The sequence below is a fragment of the Stegodyphus dumicola genome, chromosome 10 (genome assembly GCF_044657685.1).
Source record: "Stegodyphus dumicola isolate Sdum_Otavi_A_Nest chromosome 10, ASM4465768v1".
Taxonomy (NCBI): Eukaryota; Metazoa; Arthropoda; class Arachnida; order Araneae; family Eresidae; genus Stegodyphus; species Stegodyphus dumicola.
The window spans coordinates 120,201,395-120,218,320 of record NC_140777.1 but is presented as its reverse complement, the minus strand read 5'-3'; the positions used below and the strand labels follow the sequence as shown (position 1 = coordinate 120,218,320).

General features: G+C 30.3%; 1 protein-coding gene across 11 annotated transcripts in view; it reads right to left on the bottom strand.

Moving 5' to 3' along the window:
• The window catches only part of raskol (Ras GTPase-activating protein raskol), a 730,597-nt gene that overhangs the window by 37,214 nt on the left and 676,457 nt on the right, over window positions 1-16,926 (bottom strand). For 10 of the 11 annotated variants that reach the window (XM_085825453.1, XM_085825452.1, XM_085825454.1 and 7 more), the window contains one exon: window positions 2,828-2,925. In XM_085825453.1, coding sequence (XP_085681579.1) covers window positions 2,828-2,925 — 98 coding nt within the window. Of the gene's footprint in view, window positions 1-2,827; window positions 2,926-3,531; window positions 3,665-16,926 lie in introns of those variants that run through there. The other variant, XM_035366893.2, reaches the window with a different exon arrangement.

Sequence of the window (16,926 nt, the reverse complement as noted above, 5' to 3'; positions counted from 1 at the left end):
TTTAGCAGTGTACATGGATAAAATCAAGAGTGTGCGCAATGCCATTTGTGTGCAATTTTTAAAAACGCGGCAAGTACTTTGCGATTCTGCACTTTCTCCCAATTTCGCACCTAATCTTCATCATGATTACGCATTTTTGTTCCATAAAAGTTCTAATATAAGCAGATTGTTGGAAAAAATGTTGAGTAAAAAAAAAAAGCCTTTACTTTGTGAAAACAAAATGGCGTACTACTAGCAGGTTGGTCGCCAAATTTTCGCCAAAAAATCCGCAAGTTACCATAATCCGAAGATTAACCATTGACTCATATAATTTTTACAACTGGCAACATTTTGTAAAATACAGGATGTAGTAATAAAGTGGTAGAATTTAATTGATACACACTGGGTCATCATAAACACTTTATAAAATAATTTATATCTACTATTCTTACTTAAGATACATTTTTGTGATTAAAAATACATACCAAAAGAAATACACTCTGTTGCAAAAAAATCAAAGCAACAAAAAGGACTTTTGCAATTGTGGCTAAATTTGGTATGCAAAAGCATCTTGATCAAACATGAAAATGATCAAAGTTTCAAGGCAAATGAACAGGAATTGCGATCATAGCACTGCGCAATTCGCAAAGAATAAAACTGGTAACAGAGTAGAAAATTTATCTTTTTTTGTTGCTGCCATTGAAATTCTGTAAAGAAACAACTAAAGATGCCATTATGACAAAATCGAAGACACTAAAGACAACTAAACGACTTCTAACATGGTCGCATGAAGATGGGTTGTCATACGTAGCAATAGGCTGCCACCTGCAGGGTGCAGACACTGCTGTGCAAAGATGTTGGCAGCAATGGTTGCTGCAAGGAAATTGCCGACAAAATCAAGGCTCTAGAAGGCCAAGAAGCACAAATGCGAGGCAAGATAGGATGATTGTCAGCCAGGCCTGAACCGCCCCAACAGTATATTTGTCGACTATTCAACGCACTAAAGCCACATCTATACCTCCTGTGGTACCATCCACCATCTCAGGGCGCTTGTCTGATGCGGGCTTAAGCTGACAGAAGCCTTTAAGACGTTTGCTTATGACCCCCACAACATGGGTGGAGTCGTCAACATGGGTGGAATTGTCTGGTGTTACAGTCGATCATCATGGCTGCCATCAGACTGGCATCATATGGTGTTCAGAGACGAATCCCACTTCACTCTTGAAGCAGATGTTCATCTTGTTCATGTCTGGAAAGGACAGGGCCAGCGGTCCAATCAGCTTTTCTTTTACAAAGGCATACAGCCATAACCCCTGGTGTGATGGTGTGGGATGTTATTTCTTATGACAGAAGATCATCTTTAGTCATCCTCCGTACATCTTTAACAGCTCAACAAGATCTTGATACCATCCTGTGGCTGGTTGCATTATTACCCTTCATGGCACGTCATCCTAGGGCCATTTTCCAATAAGATAATGCCAAGCCACATACCGCTCACATATCTCTGGAATGTCTCCGTGCGGTTGATACTCTTCCTTGGCCAGCAAGGTCACAAGACCTTTCACCAATGGAGCATGTCTGGGACATGGTTGGCCACCAGAATCTGGCACCAGAAAATATCGCAGATCTGGAGCGACAACTGATGAATGCCTGGCAGAATGTGTCGCAGGATGACAATAGGAACCTCCACCACTCTTTGCCTTGACGAATTCAAGCATGTGTTGCCGCCAGGGGCGGTTCGAAAAGCTACTAATTTGAACAATCAATGGGTGATTGTGAGCCGTGAACAGGTACTATGGACCTTTTTTATCATTTTATTATCTGTATATGAGCTATACACATATTCAGTTTCATTAAAAACAACCACTTCTTTCGTGGGGCTACGATTGTTTTGCAAAAGAGTGTATTATAGGAAGTACTGTAAAAAAGATTTTAAATTGACTCATTTTTAAAACTGACACCAAATTTTGTAAAATACAGAAATTAGTAATAAGTGGTATAATTTAGTTGATACACACTGTTCCTTATAAACACTTCTTAAAATAATTTATATCTTCTATTTCTACATTAAGTTTGGTCGAATGTTTGAATGATAGTATTTATTTACATATCACAAATGTCTGCATATGTATATTATTACAAGTTTTTTGACAGCTCAGTACTGGTTACAAAAGAACAAAAAATATTATGTAACAGACAAATCTTAAAGTGAGTAGTTTTATCCATTTTTACTACTATTATACTAAATATTTTGTTAAAGTTCACGGTTCTTAACAACAACAACAAAACAAAACAAAAAAAAGTATGATTCAGCACATGAAGTTGTAAGTAAATATTATTTTCACCATTGTAACAAACTGATTGTTAAATTATTTGAAACTCAGTATCAGTAGTAATACAAATGACAACGTCTAAATTTTGGCTGTACAACAATAATGTGAAATTAAAAGCACAGAAACAGAATATTAAATTACAGTTCTAATGAGAAATTTTTATTTTACAATGCAAGATAAAAAATATTCCCTTAAATAATAATAAAAATATATATTTAGAACTATTTGTCAGTGTACCCAATTAATGCAAATATTGAAACATATAATTCCAATCCATTGCTACAATTCTTAATACTAGACAAATTATACATTTCTAAACTATGCTAAATTGACAAAACAGACAAACTTCAGCTATGCCTTTTGACAAACTTCCACTTGAAGCCTAAGTTTGTTAAAAGGCATAGCAGAAGTTTGTCTGCTATGCCAAACAAATTTCAGCTAAGCCTTTTAAATTGGCTAAAATGGTACAGAAATATCTAAACTGTATTATTCTATAGGAAAAGAATGAAAATTACCTGTCGCCATCTATGGTACATCGTTTACGCTCAAGTTTTGTCACACTCTTAGTACGCTTTAAAGGATTGCTTTTGAAGGAGCGCTTTGAGAAGAAATTCTGCAATGGAAAATAAAGAAGTTTTCTTTAATAGCTTCTTATGATAATGACGAATTATTTAATGTATATTATTATGATTGAACTATTTAATGTATTATTAATGTATTGTATTATGAATTATTTGATGTAAATTTATGATAATGATGAATGATTTAATATATAATTATATTTACACAATTTCTTGATATTTTATGTGTATTACTACTGAATTATCCTCGAAGTTTGTTTTTAAAAGTATTCTTACACTAAGATACAACAAGCATTACATATGAACATTGTTACACCCAACACAAAAACTAACATTTCTTGAAAACTAACTTTTTAACAAGACATTTGACACTATAAATAACCATAAACTACAAAAATATGTCAGTCAAACTCCTCATGATCAAGGTAAAGAATTAGGACAAAACTTCAAGTGATTTATCCAAGATCTATATTTATGATCAAATAAATGCTCACACAGAAAACATTTTTTTATAAAAATTGTTGATGAAGTCCACTTTTTACAACATTAAAAAATATTATATAATCACTGAAATCCATTGCACAGTGATATGCCATTGCAATGTAGTTTTGTTTAAAATCAACTGAATAAATACTTACCACAACTTCCTAGGAACAAATCACGGAGGTAAGAAGTAAAATGGAGTAGCCCTAAACAAGTTTCTCCTGTACCCTGCTCTGAAGCACCTGCGATCCCTATGTGGTGACCAAAACATTGGGTCATTTACCATCGAGTTCAATGGAATTTGACCCGTTCGAATGTAAATATTTTGTAAATTTTCTTTTTCTACAACACTTCAGAACCCTAAGTATATGAAAACAACATATTTTTAATTAACATTTCATTCTGAACCGAATTAAATGCTATACTTTTCACAGGACAGTTTTCTCAGAATGGTTTAATTTGAATGAAATATTTTCACAAGTTTTCGTTAATTACATTCGAAAAAAAAAATTAAGGTAATTCGATTTTATTCGGTAAAGATACAAAAATTAAGATCAAAGTTTATTGTATTATTAACATTAAAATTATGCATTATTTCTTTTCTATTTATAGAGCTTCTTCCTAAAATACTTTCTTAGATATGACATGATTTTTTGACTTCTGAGGCACCTTTTAAATCGAAAAATGTAAGTCAATTTATAATTAATGCTCTATTCGGTTCATTTTAAATTAGAGAATTATTAGGAATTAGCATAATACTTTAAATAGTACTTGACTTTCTCTGAACATTTCTGAAAGGGAATAAAATAAGTTTTTTTTTAAAGTATTATTTAAAACTTGTAACTGAGTTATTATAAAATGTAAGGGGAAAAATTCTTTTAATTATACTTACCAGATTTTTTTTACCCTTTTTCAACAATACATATTCCAAAACTCTTTATTGCGTTCTTATGTGCACATCTCATAGCATTTGCTTTACAATACCTTTTAACAGATTGCTTTCCAATACGAACAATTCTTGCTTAAATAGTTTTATAACGTATTTGTCAACAGGATTTCAATTTATGTTTACAGTTCAATATTAAGGTTATTATATATTTAGATAACATTTATAATCATTATAAATTAGATACATTTAATAATTAGGTTTCTTCACAGTACTTTCACAGTTGTTTATAAGTGAATAAATTCTTCATTTCAAATACATTTATAAATAATTTAATGAATATTTATGTATTTTGTCAAAGGCAGATACATGCTTTTTCCAAACACATGCATAAATACCCATACATATTTCCTATTTTTCATTTACGGCATGTGCAAATCTTTAATTTCTGTGCATTCACTATATTTTTCGTGTCAAGTAATTTACACTAATTCAGCATACACCCGAAAGTTTTACATAAAAAATATATATGAATATAATTTGAATGAAAATTATATGCATCATTTTTAATACCCACTCAAAGGTCAGTTTTTCTTAAAAATTCCTCCACGATGGCATCTCTCTCTTTAGGCAGATAGCCCTCGCATGCATTACTCTATTTAATAAAAACTTAATCTGACCTATGTGCCTAATTACAAATATTTTAACATACATAATTTTATATTCACATTTAGCCATCAAGTTTCAAACTTTTCAAATCTTCTAGAAAATAAATTTTGGCAGAGCACTCAGTATCTCTTTCAGCAATTTTATACAGTTTAATAATTCTTTGATTATATAATATATAATAACTATCCAATTCACATAATTAACCGTATTGTCATCAGATTGCAATCTTGATTGCCTTACTCTGCATAATAGCTTCATTTTTTTAAAAGTTAAAACAACTAATTGATGTGAAAAAAAATTGTTTTATTTAAAACATTTTGGCGTATGGAAAGTAAAATAAAAGTAGCTAATACTCTATTGAGGGTATCGAAAGACGTATACAATTTTAAATGCACCGTAAGGTATTTTTCATTCTTTAAGCATAACATTTTTCTTAAAATCTATATTTTTGTAGTTCAACAGCTTAGAATTTTATAAAACAAATTCATAATCAAAATCGCTGTTGTTAGTTATCAAAAAATAACCAAGATGTGATTTTTGCGTAAATGTCACTAAACTATACAAATGCTATTTATTATCCATCACACTATGAATGTTTCTTTCATGCGAAAGTATCCCTTTTTCGATTTGTATGGAACTGTCGTGTGTCGAAATACTATCAGAACCCTGTCAAGCAAGCTTCTGAATGTAAACAAAGAACACCCCATCTGGTGACCCAAGCTTCAAAGCAGTGCTTCACTTCTAGTGCCGGCTGGCCCCTCCTTCCTTTACTACCTCCATAGAAAAAATATAATTAAGCATAATAATATCTAAGAAATGGTATGCTTTTTTTTTTTTAATTGACAAAGTTTATGAGAAAAACACTGAAAATGGAAAAAATGTCAAACACATCAACCTGCACAATTTTTTTACAATATTTCAAAACACAGATAATTACAATATTCTGAATGCCCATTTTTAATAAGTTGTTTCCTAAAATTTAATACTTTACATAAAAATTAGCAAAGAGCTAATATCAGCCAGAATAATTTTTTAAAAAAATTAATAAATAATGCTTATCACTCTTTCCCACAAAAATTTTAAAAATACATAAGACAAATTCATTACTTGCTACAAGTATTTTTTAAACAGCAACTTTAAATTATTTTTTAAAAGCTAAAAAATGAAAATCTCGGTCATTTCCCATTACTATGTGGACGCTGTATTAAATCGGTGGTTCAAATCGAATAGATTTACTAAATTCTGAAAATTTAAAATAACTAATGAGAAGAAATTAATTAATTTGATAAAGAAGCTCAACTGCACGTTTAATCAAAAATGCTAAATAGTCAATAATAGTAAAAAAAAAACAACTGCACGTTTAATCAAAAATGCTAAATAGTCAGTAATAGTAATATACAATAATGTGACAATGATTTGATATCACATTCACTTTCAAATACAATTGATAATGAGTATAATCGAGATCTAAAGTATATATATTTGAAAGACTAGGTCTAAGATCAAATTACAGGTATGCAAATTACTTGCCTGTGTTCTCCGAACTGCTTTACGGAAAATAAATAACAACTTCATCGTTCGTGTTAAAAAATTATGAAACCTTAGGGTGATTAAAATCCATCATGTGCCTTGTTTATATTTATAAAACAGTATCTATAAAATAAGACCTTAATGTTTATCAAATAATACAGACACATATGGTAAGTAAAGTAGCATTGCAGATAAAAGTTTCAACAAGAAACGTCTGCAAAACTACAGACTCGATTAGAGCCCACGTGTGGTAGAACACTGATCGCTTATGGCAGCTAAGTGATTGGTCGAAAGAAGTTAACCAATAATTAAAAGGGAAAGGACACACTAGATAAAACAGGTGCGAAATCATTATCGCACGTTTTAATCGCAAGTAAAAAAAAAAAAAAAAAAAAAAAAAAAAAAAAAAAAAAAAAAAAAAATTCTTTTCTTTTCTTTATATAAGAATATGGGTTAAAAAAATCGAAATCATTCAATGTATTAACGGTTCCATGGTTATATAAACTGATGCGTGCACAAAAATATTTAAACTATACGTGCCTTCATTGAAATTAGTATATATAAAAATTTTATTCAGAGAAATACATTTTTCATCGAATGCATACAGAATACATATATAGGAATATATGTGTCTGAAAAATGTTTGAAGCTCTACCATTTCCTAGCAACCTCCTCTCAAAACTTCAGAAGAAACACACGGGGAGGAATCCATAAATTTAAACCGATTTCAAATCAGAAAGCTAAAACTAAAGTTCAGTTTACTCAAAAAATTATACCAACATATTTTTCTTAAAACATTATTAGCCCAAAGGGACAATTTGCCCAGAAGGGCTATTAATTTTGTCTTGGCATTTTGCGTTGATTCACTATAAATGGCGAATCATTTCAAATTGTTCCCACCAAATATTAGAGTTTCCTATTAAAGAAATTAAATAATGAAGAATCTGCATAAATGCATGTTTGTTTCTCGCATTGTGATAAAACAAGAGCCATCAAATTTTGAATAAGGTATGTCTGCACTCAAATATAGACATCTATATTTGAGTGCAGATTAATAAATTGATAATATTATATTTCAATTCCGAAGAAAATTTGGTGCTACAAAAAGTCATTTATCCTCATTAATGGGACATTTTATTGAGACTGCAAGCCTCTATTTTCGTTTCTCAATATTGTAAAAATTGTGCATAAAGTAAAAATGAATTTCTTTTACACTCATTTAAAGTTTTATGATGCTTAAAAGAATTATGAGCCAGATCCTTTTTATTCTCTGTAAGAATTAAAAACTTTTTAAGTTATAAATATATATATATATATATATAAATCAAATGTTGTATGATCTTAAATTCACTTAGTTTGAAAATTATTGTTCTATTAATTATATTTCATTGAACAGATTTATTAATTATTGTTCACTGAACGGGAGTTGGTTTGTTCCCCTTGAAAAGTCAACTAATTTCTGATCAATAGCGAAAATTACTTGCTTTTAATTTAATTTCTTTTTCAAAGTCTGAAATTTTGTTTTTCATGATTTAATTCAAGTCCCCGTAAAACAATTTTAATAATTTACATTCAAGTTACTTTAAAACATAACTTTTTCGGAATTAAACTTCCTACATATGGGTTCACTCTTTTTTGATACTTCTACTAAATTTATATTAGGAGATAATATAATCAATATTTCTTTAGTGTATATACATCAGTTTTGAATAATAAAACTGATAGATTAGGGACATACACAAAACTGATACTTGATCAACCTATCAAATATCGGATTTGTAGCGAATCTTAAATAAGAGTTTTGTCTAGATAAATATTAACAAAGCTTCTTAGACAGCAGAATGGCTTTAACTTTCAAATTTAGCCTTTTAGGTAAACAGCTCTAACTTAAGACACAATAACACGCCGAATAAATACTAATTCAGAAGTCAAACAACAAAAATCAGCGTTATACCTACAAAATTTTGTAGGTATAACGCTGATTTTTGTTGTTTGACTTCTGAATTAGCTCTAACTTAATTTATACAATTCTCTTTATTCAATCTAAAAACTGGATTTCTTAAGTGGTTCTAAATTCACACTAATATTATTGCAATATATTGCCGTATTAAGCTTTCCATTTTTAGTCATTGAAGTTATTTTAAGGTTATTTAACTTTTTCTTACAAATTCCATATTTTAATAGTAGAAAGAAACGTTTAAACATTTATTCTGTTTTCCAATTACATTACCTGATGTATTTTGGCATACATTTAATTTCTAATACACATTTAATTAATAAATTGATAATTATGAGCATTGCAGAATTTTCATAATTAACAAAAAAAAAATTCGAACTGCCTTATATTCATATCTTGGGATTTTCAGTTTTCTCTTTTTATCGATTTCTTTTTCACATATTGTTGCACTTTATTCAAGTTTTTATGTATGTAGAATTTATATATTTTGTATTGTATTTATGCCAATTTTATATTTCAATGATAATTTTTACAAATTCTTGCATCATAACTCAAGTTAACAAAAGATATTTCTAACACCTTGATAAAGCTTAATCGTCAGCATGCAGCTTATTTTACAACCTAGTTTCAGACTAAATAATTTGTAAAATTAATTTCTTGAAATTATTTGTTAACAAAGATAGTGACTAAATAACGCTAATAATATTTCTAACTGTTGTAATTTATAATGCAAGGAGTTCACGTGATTTATAATATAATTCATTTATAATTTTTTCAGCAGTATTGAAATTAATAGCAGATACTGATAATGTTATACATTTAGATTACAATGATTTAGATTGCCATTGCTTTCTTCACTAATGCTTTTATGCTACATTTCTAATATTTCATAATGGCACACAGATAAGTTTAACTTACTCACCAAACACGTAAATCTCTAATTCAGCCCACTTTTGTTCTTACGTGTGCTGTATCTTCTTTCTTTCTTTCTTTTTTTTTTTTTTAAATATATTGTTCAGCTTAAGGTCTTAGGATCAAGCAGAAAAGTCACTTAAACATCAGTAGTTCGACCCGAGTTTCTAATCCCAGAGATCCTACAGCACTTTCTTTTTTTAATACTTATTTACTGCGTAAAAATGTATATTAAAAATTTCAGTTCATGAAGTAAAAATACTGTTTTAATTTATTCTTTAAAAATATTGCAAAAATTTTCACCTTTACCTTAACATATCTTTTTTTACAAATCCCTCTAGTAAGAAAAATAAGGAAAGAAATTAACTCGGTTTCGTCGATTGATACATCGATGCAAATTATATGTAATCTTTTCCAAAAGCATAGAGTTTATATGGATATCATTAAATTAAGGATTATTTCTCCATCTAATTTTCTTAACATGTTTATTACAGAATTTTCTTTTCACACTGTAGCGTTTAACTTTATGAGTTTTCTATAATCATTCAATATCTCTCGCTATGACAGCTCTGCATTTCTTCTGAAAAATAGCTATAATTTTAAACACTGTATTTTAATTCCTTTTGACTATCAGTACTTTATTCACTTGTTTCACAAGCTGAAATATTTATTTTATATGCAAATTTACGTAAAATAGCAATAAAACTTCAGTTATGGGAAGCTCCTGATCGATTGCTTGTTTTAGATTGAATTAAAATAAACTTAATGTTAATTAGCTTGTTATTAAATTAATTATGCGTTTCTAAATTAATTATATGTTCAGATATTTCCAAGTATAATACACAAACTTTTGCATCAAAATTTTTAGTTTTTGGTTTAAAAATTAAGCTTTTATTTATTGAGGTGCCTGATTGATTATATTAATTTGCAGTACTGTTTACCTAATTCTTTTCTTCTAGATAAATTTTAGAAAAAACTTCTTAGCATAATAATTTAAATTTATTTACAATTTATACGTCAGTGTTCCAAACGCATATTAATGTTGTTATAATAGATTTCATTCCAAGCTTTTTTTTTTTTTTTTTTTTTTTTTTTTTAATTTAACTGCAAACATTTACATAATCACTTTAATTAACGAAAAATATTTCTAGCATACTTTAACACAGTTTGATACGAAATAATCTTTTGCACACCAGTGAACTACGTATATTAAATTTCCCAGTCTAGTTCAGACATCTTGACTATTATTGATGTAATTTATAAAAAATATAATTGGTATGCTTTATAATTATTTAATTTATGATATTATTATAATACTCTTTGCTCTAATATTGTAATTAATGAAAGATGTTTGTAATGCTAATATGTATGTTTTAACAATACCTTTTATTTTCCTTGTTAGCTCTTGCATGCATTACTGTTATTCAAGTAATTAGCCTGCTTGTTACTTCTTCTTGTGATTGTGATATGTAATTCTATTTCTTTATTTTTATTTTCCTCTTGGCTACAATTGGCTTCAAAAAGCTAAATTGCAACCCTGTAAGCAAGGGAGGGGAGAAATTTTGATTCCCGCAGTTGTACTATAGCAGGGGACCGCGGGGTGGGATTTACATTCGCGCAGTGGAGCCCACCCAATTTTATCTTTTGTAAAACATTTATGAGTTTTTGATTAAGAAACTCAACAATTTCAAAGCGAACAATGGCAATACTGTAGGAGGGGAATATCTCCAGCACCAAGACTGTGTATCGGAAATTCTAAAGATATGGATATTGCTGTTGAATTGAAGTGCGAATAACATGATACTTAATAAATAAAGGTAACACAGAAATTAACAATAAAAATCAAATTTACTCTTAACTGTCAATACCAATCGCATTCCAGAATAAGCACATTTTTCGGGGTTAAGTTCGGGTTCTACTTCAGGAAATATGAAATCTAAAACTAAACTATGCATTCAGCAATTATCAGCTATTGAAAACGAAAAACAAAATGTTTTCAGTTTCGAAGGATTTTTACAAGTTGTTCATTTTGCAAACGAGTTGATTATAGCAGTCATTTTACGGGACATGTTTCGAATTCGCCAAAGCAAAGAAGGTCAAAAGAAAAAGCAACTAAACAGCAACCAAACCATGAAAGAGCTTTTGTTCTTATGCAATACACGAAAGCAACAATTAGGCAAGACTGTGTTCATCGCCATCTGCTATTTCTAGTAGTTATTCCAAGCAAAGCAATCAAATGAATTGGCCACTTGTTTCAATCGCGAAAGCGTGACTGAAGTGATTTTTGGCAATTCCGCAAGGAAAAAAATGAGGTCCACTGATGGTATTTTTTTCTCTAAATTTAAAAATCTCATTTTATCCTTAAAAAAATCGGAAATGATTTATGAATTAAGACACGCTTCAAAAAATTTCCTTATAGTAACTAATATACTATAGATCCACTTTGCATACCATAGAAAATAAATCTTGGTCTTCTATTGTTTTAAGATAAAATTCGTAGTTTAAATTCTCGGTGATAAGAAGATAAGCGAAAATATTTAATTAAAAAAAACCTCATTTTGCTGAAGGTCTCATACACCTCTTTCACCATCGCTAAAAGAGGATTTATCTCTTCTTTCCATAACTCACAAAATACATATATACATTTATTTAGATTATTTTTAATGTGTTTCATAAATTATACAACAAAACGTATAGAAAGAAAATGTTGATAAATAACAAACTTGAATAAAAGTATACTTTTATATTCCTAAACTAAAACTAAATATTTAACAGCTAAATAAAACACTGCATTCCCACCTCCCCCGAAACTATAAAATTCCTTCCCTACCTCGGGTTAAGAACCACTGAGTTAGATAGCGAACATAGTTCAACCAGGTTTCAAATCTCGGCCAATAAGCTGGCTGCATGTAAGTTTTTTTGTCATTCTCCCATTTATAACGTGGTAAGAAGAAGTTTCCCTTAAAAAGTCCCCCACAAAGGCATCCCTTCCTTCAGGCAGACACCCCTCGTGTGCTTTGCCACAATTCAAATCCAATCCTGGATTTATCGTGTCTCCAACCGACAATAATGTACATTTTCAGCATTATTGCGTTTAATAAAGGGTGCCTCTTAACATCAAATATCAGGGTTCTCGATAAAGCATCACTAATTTTCTTTTGCAGTTTATTTTCTTTTTATAGTATAGGACTTTACTCAGCTTATTTAAGAGAATTTCATGAAAGTTTACATGGTGCTAATTTCAACGGAATTACTTTGATTCTGCCAGGCAATGGATGAATTCGGCAAGATCGCTGAATACTTATAATTTGCCCAAATTCCATTTGGAGCAAACGGGTGCCCATAGAAAGGCTCTCACCAGCGAGTAGTGCGGTTTGTACACAAATAATATATATGTATAAAATATGGTAAACTAAGACCACTAAATGCCCAAAAAACGTAATTAATTTATTTCTTTTTTACAAAGTTATCAGATGTTTCATTCCATTTGAAAATTGTTTCACTATTTTAAAATGATGTAAACATGGACTTGAGAGTTTGGGGAAATCTTGTTACAGCCCCTGAATTCCCGAATTTCCAACATACGGCTCTTACTAACATGAAGTTTGGCCACCCCAACTATATACATTCTTTAACATACCGTAAACCAAATAATGGAGTTCAAATATTTTAACAAACAAGTTCCACCGTGAAAGGAGGAACACCCAGCTCAACCAAAGACACCTAGACTACGTGTAGCCAATTGGTCTAGGTGGCGTTGGCTCAACTGTTGTGGTTTCAGTTCTTAGGCATACTACCTAAGAAAAAGATATAACTACGCGAGTTTTTATCTCTGGGTGGTTTTTCTGTGATTTATGGCCTTGAACAGTATTGAAAGGAGGTAGCTTTATCTTATCTAGAAGACCTAAAGCTAATGTTCCTTACAGCTCTTTCTCAAACTGGGAGAACTTTCTAGGAAAAAATAATGACATTAGAGCTCCCAAATAGTGTTATTTTATGGATTACTTACTAATGATATTATAGTAACATCCTCAATTATATTTTTTACACAATAGCATATTCATAAATTTATTTATAATGTTACTTTTGACCTACACTGCGCTCTTTTTACCATTTTCCTATCCTTGATTTCAATAACTGCCAAACTTTCCTATGTTTCGCAATCCTACGAAATGCTTGATTAATGCTGCCAATTCCTATAAAAAAATACCACTTCCAGTGGAGTAGCTAGAGGAAGAGCGATCCGCCCCGGCGGCATATTTTTTAACTCAAAAATAGAAGTCTGTCCTTTGCTTCGGAATACGCTGATATGCATTACATAAATACAGGCAAAAAGATGAATCTTCAAATTTTATCATAATTTTAAACAACACCAGCTTGAATACAGACTTTTTAATTTCCTCTAAATGTACGCGATTCAAACTGCAAGTTGACGACAAGAAAAATTAACGCTAAAAAAAATTGTCTTTTGCGAGCTTTTGAAATTTGTTAAGGCAAAAGCCTTAACAATATTGGCGTTTTTATTATTGCATTTTACATGGAAAGGATTGCCAAACAGTTACCTTGGCTCACTGATTGAAGAAAGCTTTTAATCAACTTCAACTTTGTAAAGCTTCTCTCGCAAGCAACTGTCCCCCAAAAAAACTTTAGTGCCAAATATAAATTAGAAATTGTTGTTTTATTATAATTTTAAATTTAATTTTTGGTACTTTTACAAAGTTTAAACTCTATAAACTAGTAGGTCCTCCCATAAAAATCTTGTATATTTTGACTAATAGCAAATCGCTATTTACTTTATTTTGTACATTGGCATTACCAGTCCATTATCTATAGTTATTATTACACCTTAATGTGTTTCTTCAAGCGGACGCGTTGGGAAATTGGAACAGAGAATTGAGACTAAAGTTTATGGCGAAGTTTTTTCAATTAATTTATAAAAAGTTTTGCGTGCACAGTTTCAATTGTCTGTTACGGCGAAACGCGATATGGAGTTAGCTGGATTCGAAAATCATTAAAATTATTTCCCCTGAAGAGCCTTAATGAGATTCAAATTAGGCTAATCTACCATTTACCGCTTCTTTGTTTTTGTATTTTTGCTTAAGTTTTTTGTCGCACTTTAATTCTAATGTTTAAAATATGCCTTTTTTAGTTATGTTAATATTTTCACGGAATCACAATATCTAAGCAACTTTTTAGCGTACGAACTAGGAATTTTCTTTTAACTTTTTTCTAAATTATACAGCTCAATGCGCAAAGTTTTTGACCACATAGGTCTTTTATAGTTTGTTCTCTTTTCTTTAATTATATATATATTCCTATACAAGGAATTCCTATCGTATATAGGTACATGTATTTGAAAACTTAAGGTTCTTCGGAGCCCCCCTTCTGGGAGTAGTCAAGATAAATTCCACACAGAATTCTTAAAAACAGCTCCTGACAGCTTCATGGCTATATAACATATTAAAGCTGCAATAATTTTTTTTAATTATCAAGATTATAATCCAGTTGCAGAACTATTTAAAAGACCTCCGTATATAGCGATAATGAAGATGCAACAACGCCACACTGCCATGGCACTGAGCGTTTTTAAAGGCTGCTATCACACGTCGTTTTGTTTCGGAAGAACAACTGTTTGGAACAATTTTTCTGCTTTGTCACAAGAGCCAATCACCATAGATCGCTTTGAGGTTAACACAGGGAAAACTGATTCGTCATTACAAACAAGCTGATAGCGTTCGAACTGATTGGTTGAAAACGAACAATCAAGGATCAAGGAAGTGCAATTTACGGAGTTCATAGGCAATTACGCCTTTACCTCCACATCTTCAAAGGAAATTAAATCATCCGAAAGAGGGTATTGTCAAATAAGGTAAAAATTTTGATAAGCCGAATGACTTGGAGTAAGTGCCTTCACACTGAGTCAAAAAAGGCAAAAAACTCAGAAGGTCTTAATTTTGCGCCGAAAAAGGGCCATAATAATTTAGATAGGGGCAGCCAGAAAAATTTTGACTAGAAAAAGAAAAGGTGAAGTTTCCTTGAACCTTGATAATCATTTTCTTTGCATACGTCAGATGAAGGACACGCAGGGGAATTCCGATGCGCGTTCTTCATGGAGGTAGGAAAGGGAGGAGGGGCCATTCCGCGCTAGAAGTGAAGCACTGTTTTGAAGCTTGGGTCACCAGAAGGGGTGTTTTTTGTTTACATTCAGAAGCTCGCTTGACAAAATTCTGATAGTATTTCGACACACGACAGTTCCATAGAAATCGAAAAAGGGACACTCTCGCATGAAAGAAACATTCATAGTGTGATGGATAATAGCAATTTGTATAGTTTACTGACATTTACGCAAAAATCACATCTTGGTTATTTTTCGATAACTAACAACAACGATTTTGATTATGAATTTGTTTTATAAAATTCTAAGCTGTTGCACTACAAAAATATAGATTTTAAGAAAATTGCTAAAAGAGATCTGCCAAAATTTATTTTCTAGAAGATTTGAAAAGTTTGAAACTTGATGGCTAAATGTAAATATAAAATTATGTATGTTAAAATATTTGTAATTAGGCACACAGGTCAGATTAAGTTTTTATTAAATAGAGTAACGCATGCAAGGGCTCTCTGCCTAAAGAGAGAGATGCCATCGTGGGGGAATTTTGAAGAAAAACTGACCTTTGAGTGGGTATTAAAAATAATACTTATAATTTTCATTCAAATTATATTCATATATATTTTTTATGTAAAACTTTCGGGTGTATGCTAAATTAGTGTAAATTACTTTACACGAAAAATATAGTGAATGAACAGAAATTAAAGATTTGCACATGACGGAAATGATAAATAGGAAATATGTATGGGTATTTATGCATGTGCTTGCAAAAAGCATGTATCTGCCTTTGACAAAATACTTAAATATTCATTAAATTATTTATAAATGTATTTGAAATGAAGAATTTATTCACTTATAAACAACTGTGATAGTACTGTGAAGAAATCTAATGATTAAATGTATCTAATTTATAATGATTATAAATGTTATCTAAATATATAATAACCTTAATATTGAATTGTAAACATAAATTGAAATCCTGTTGACAAATACGTTATAAAACTATTTAAGCAAGAATTGTTCGTATTGGAAAGCAATCTGTTAAAAGGTATTGTAAAGCAAATGCTATGAGATGCGCACTTAAGAACGTAATAAAGAGTTTTGGAATATGTATTGTTGAAATGAAGGGTAAAAAAAAAAAAAAAAAAAAAAAAAAAAAAAATCTGATAAGTATAATTAAAAGAATTATTCCCTTTACATTTTATAATAACTCAGTTACAAGTTTTAAATAATACTTAAAAAAAAAAAAAACTTATTTTATTCCCTTTCAGAAATGTTCAGAGAAAGTCAAATACTATTTTCCTAATAATTCTCTAATTTAAAATGAACCGAATAGAGCATTAATTATAAATTGACTTACATTTTTCGATTTAAAAGATGCCTTAGAAGTCAAAAAATCATGTCATATCTAAGAAAGTATTTTAGGAAGAAGCTCTATAAATAGAAAAGAAATAATGCATAATTTTAATGTTAATAATACAATAAAC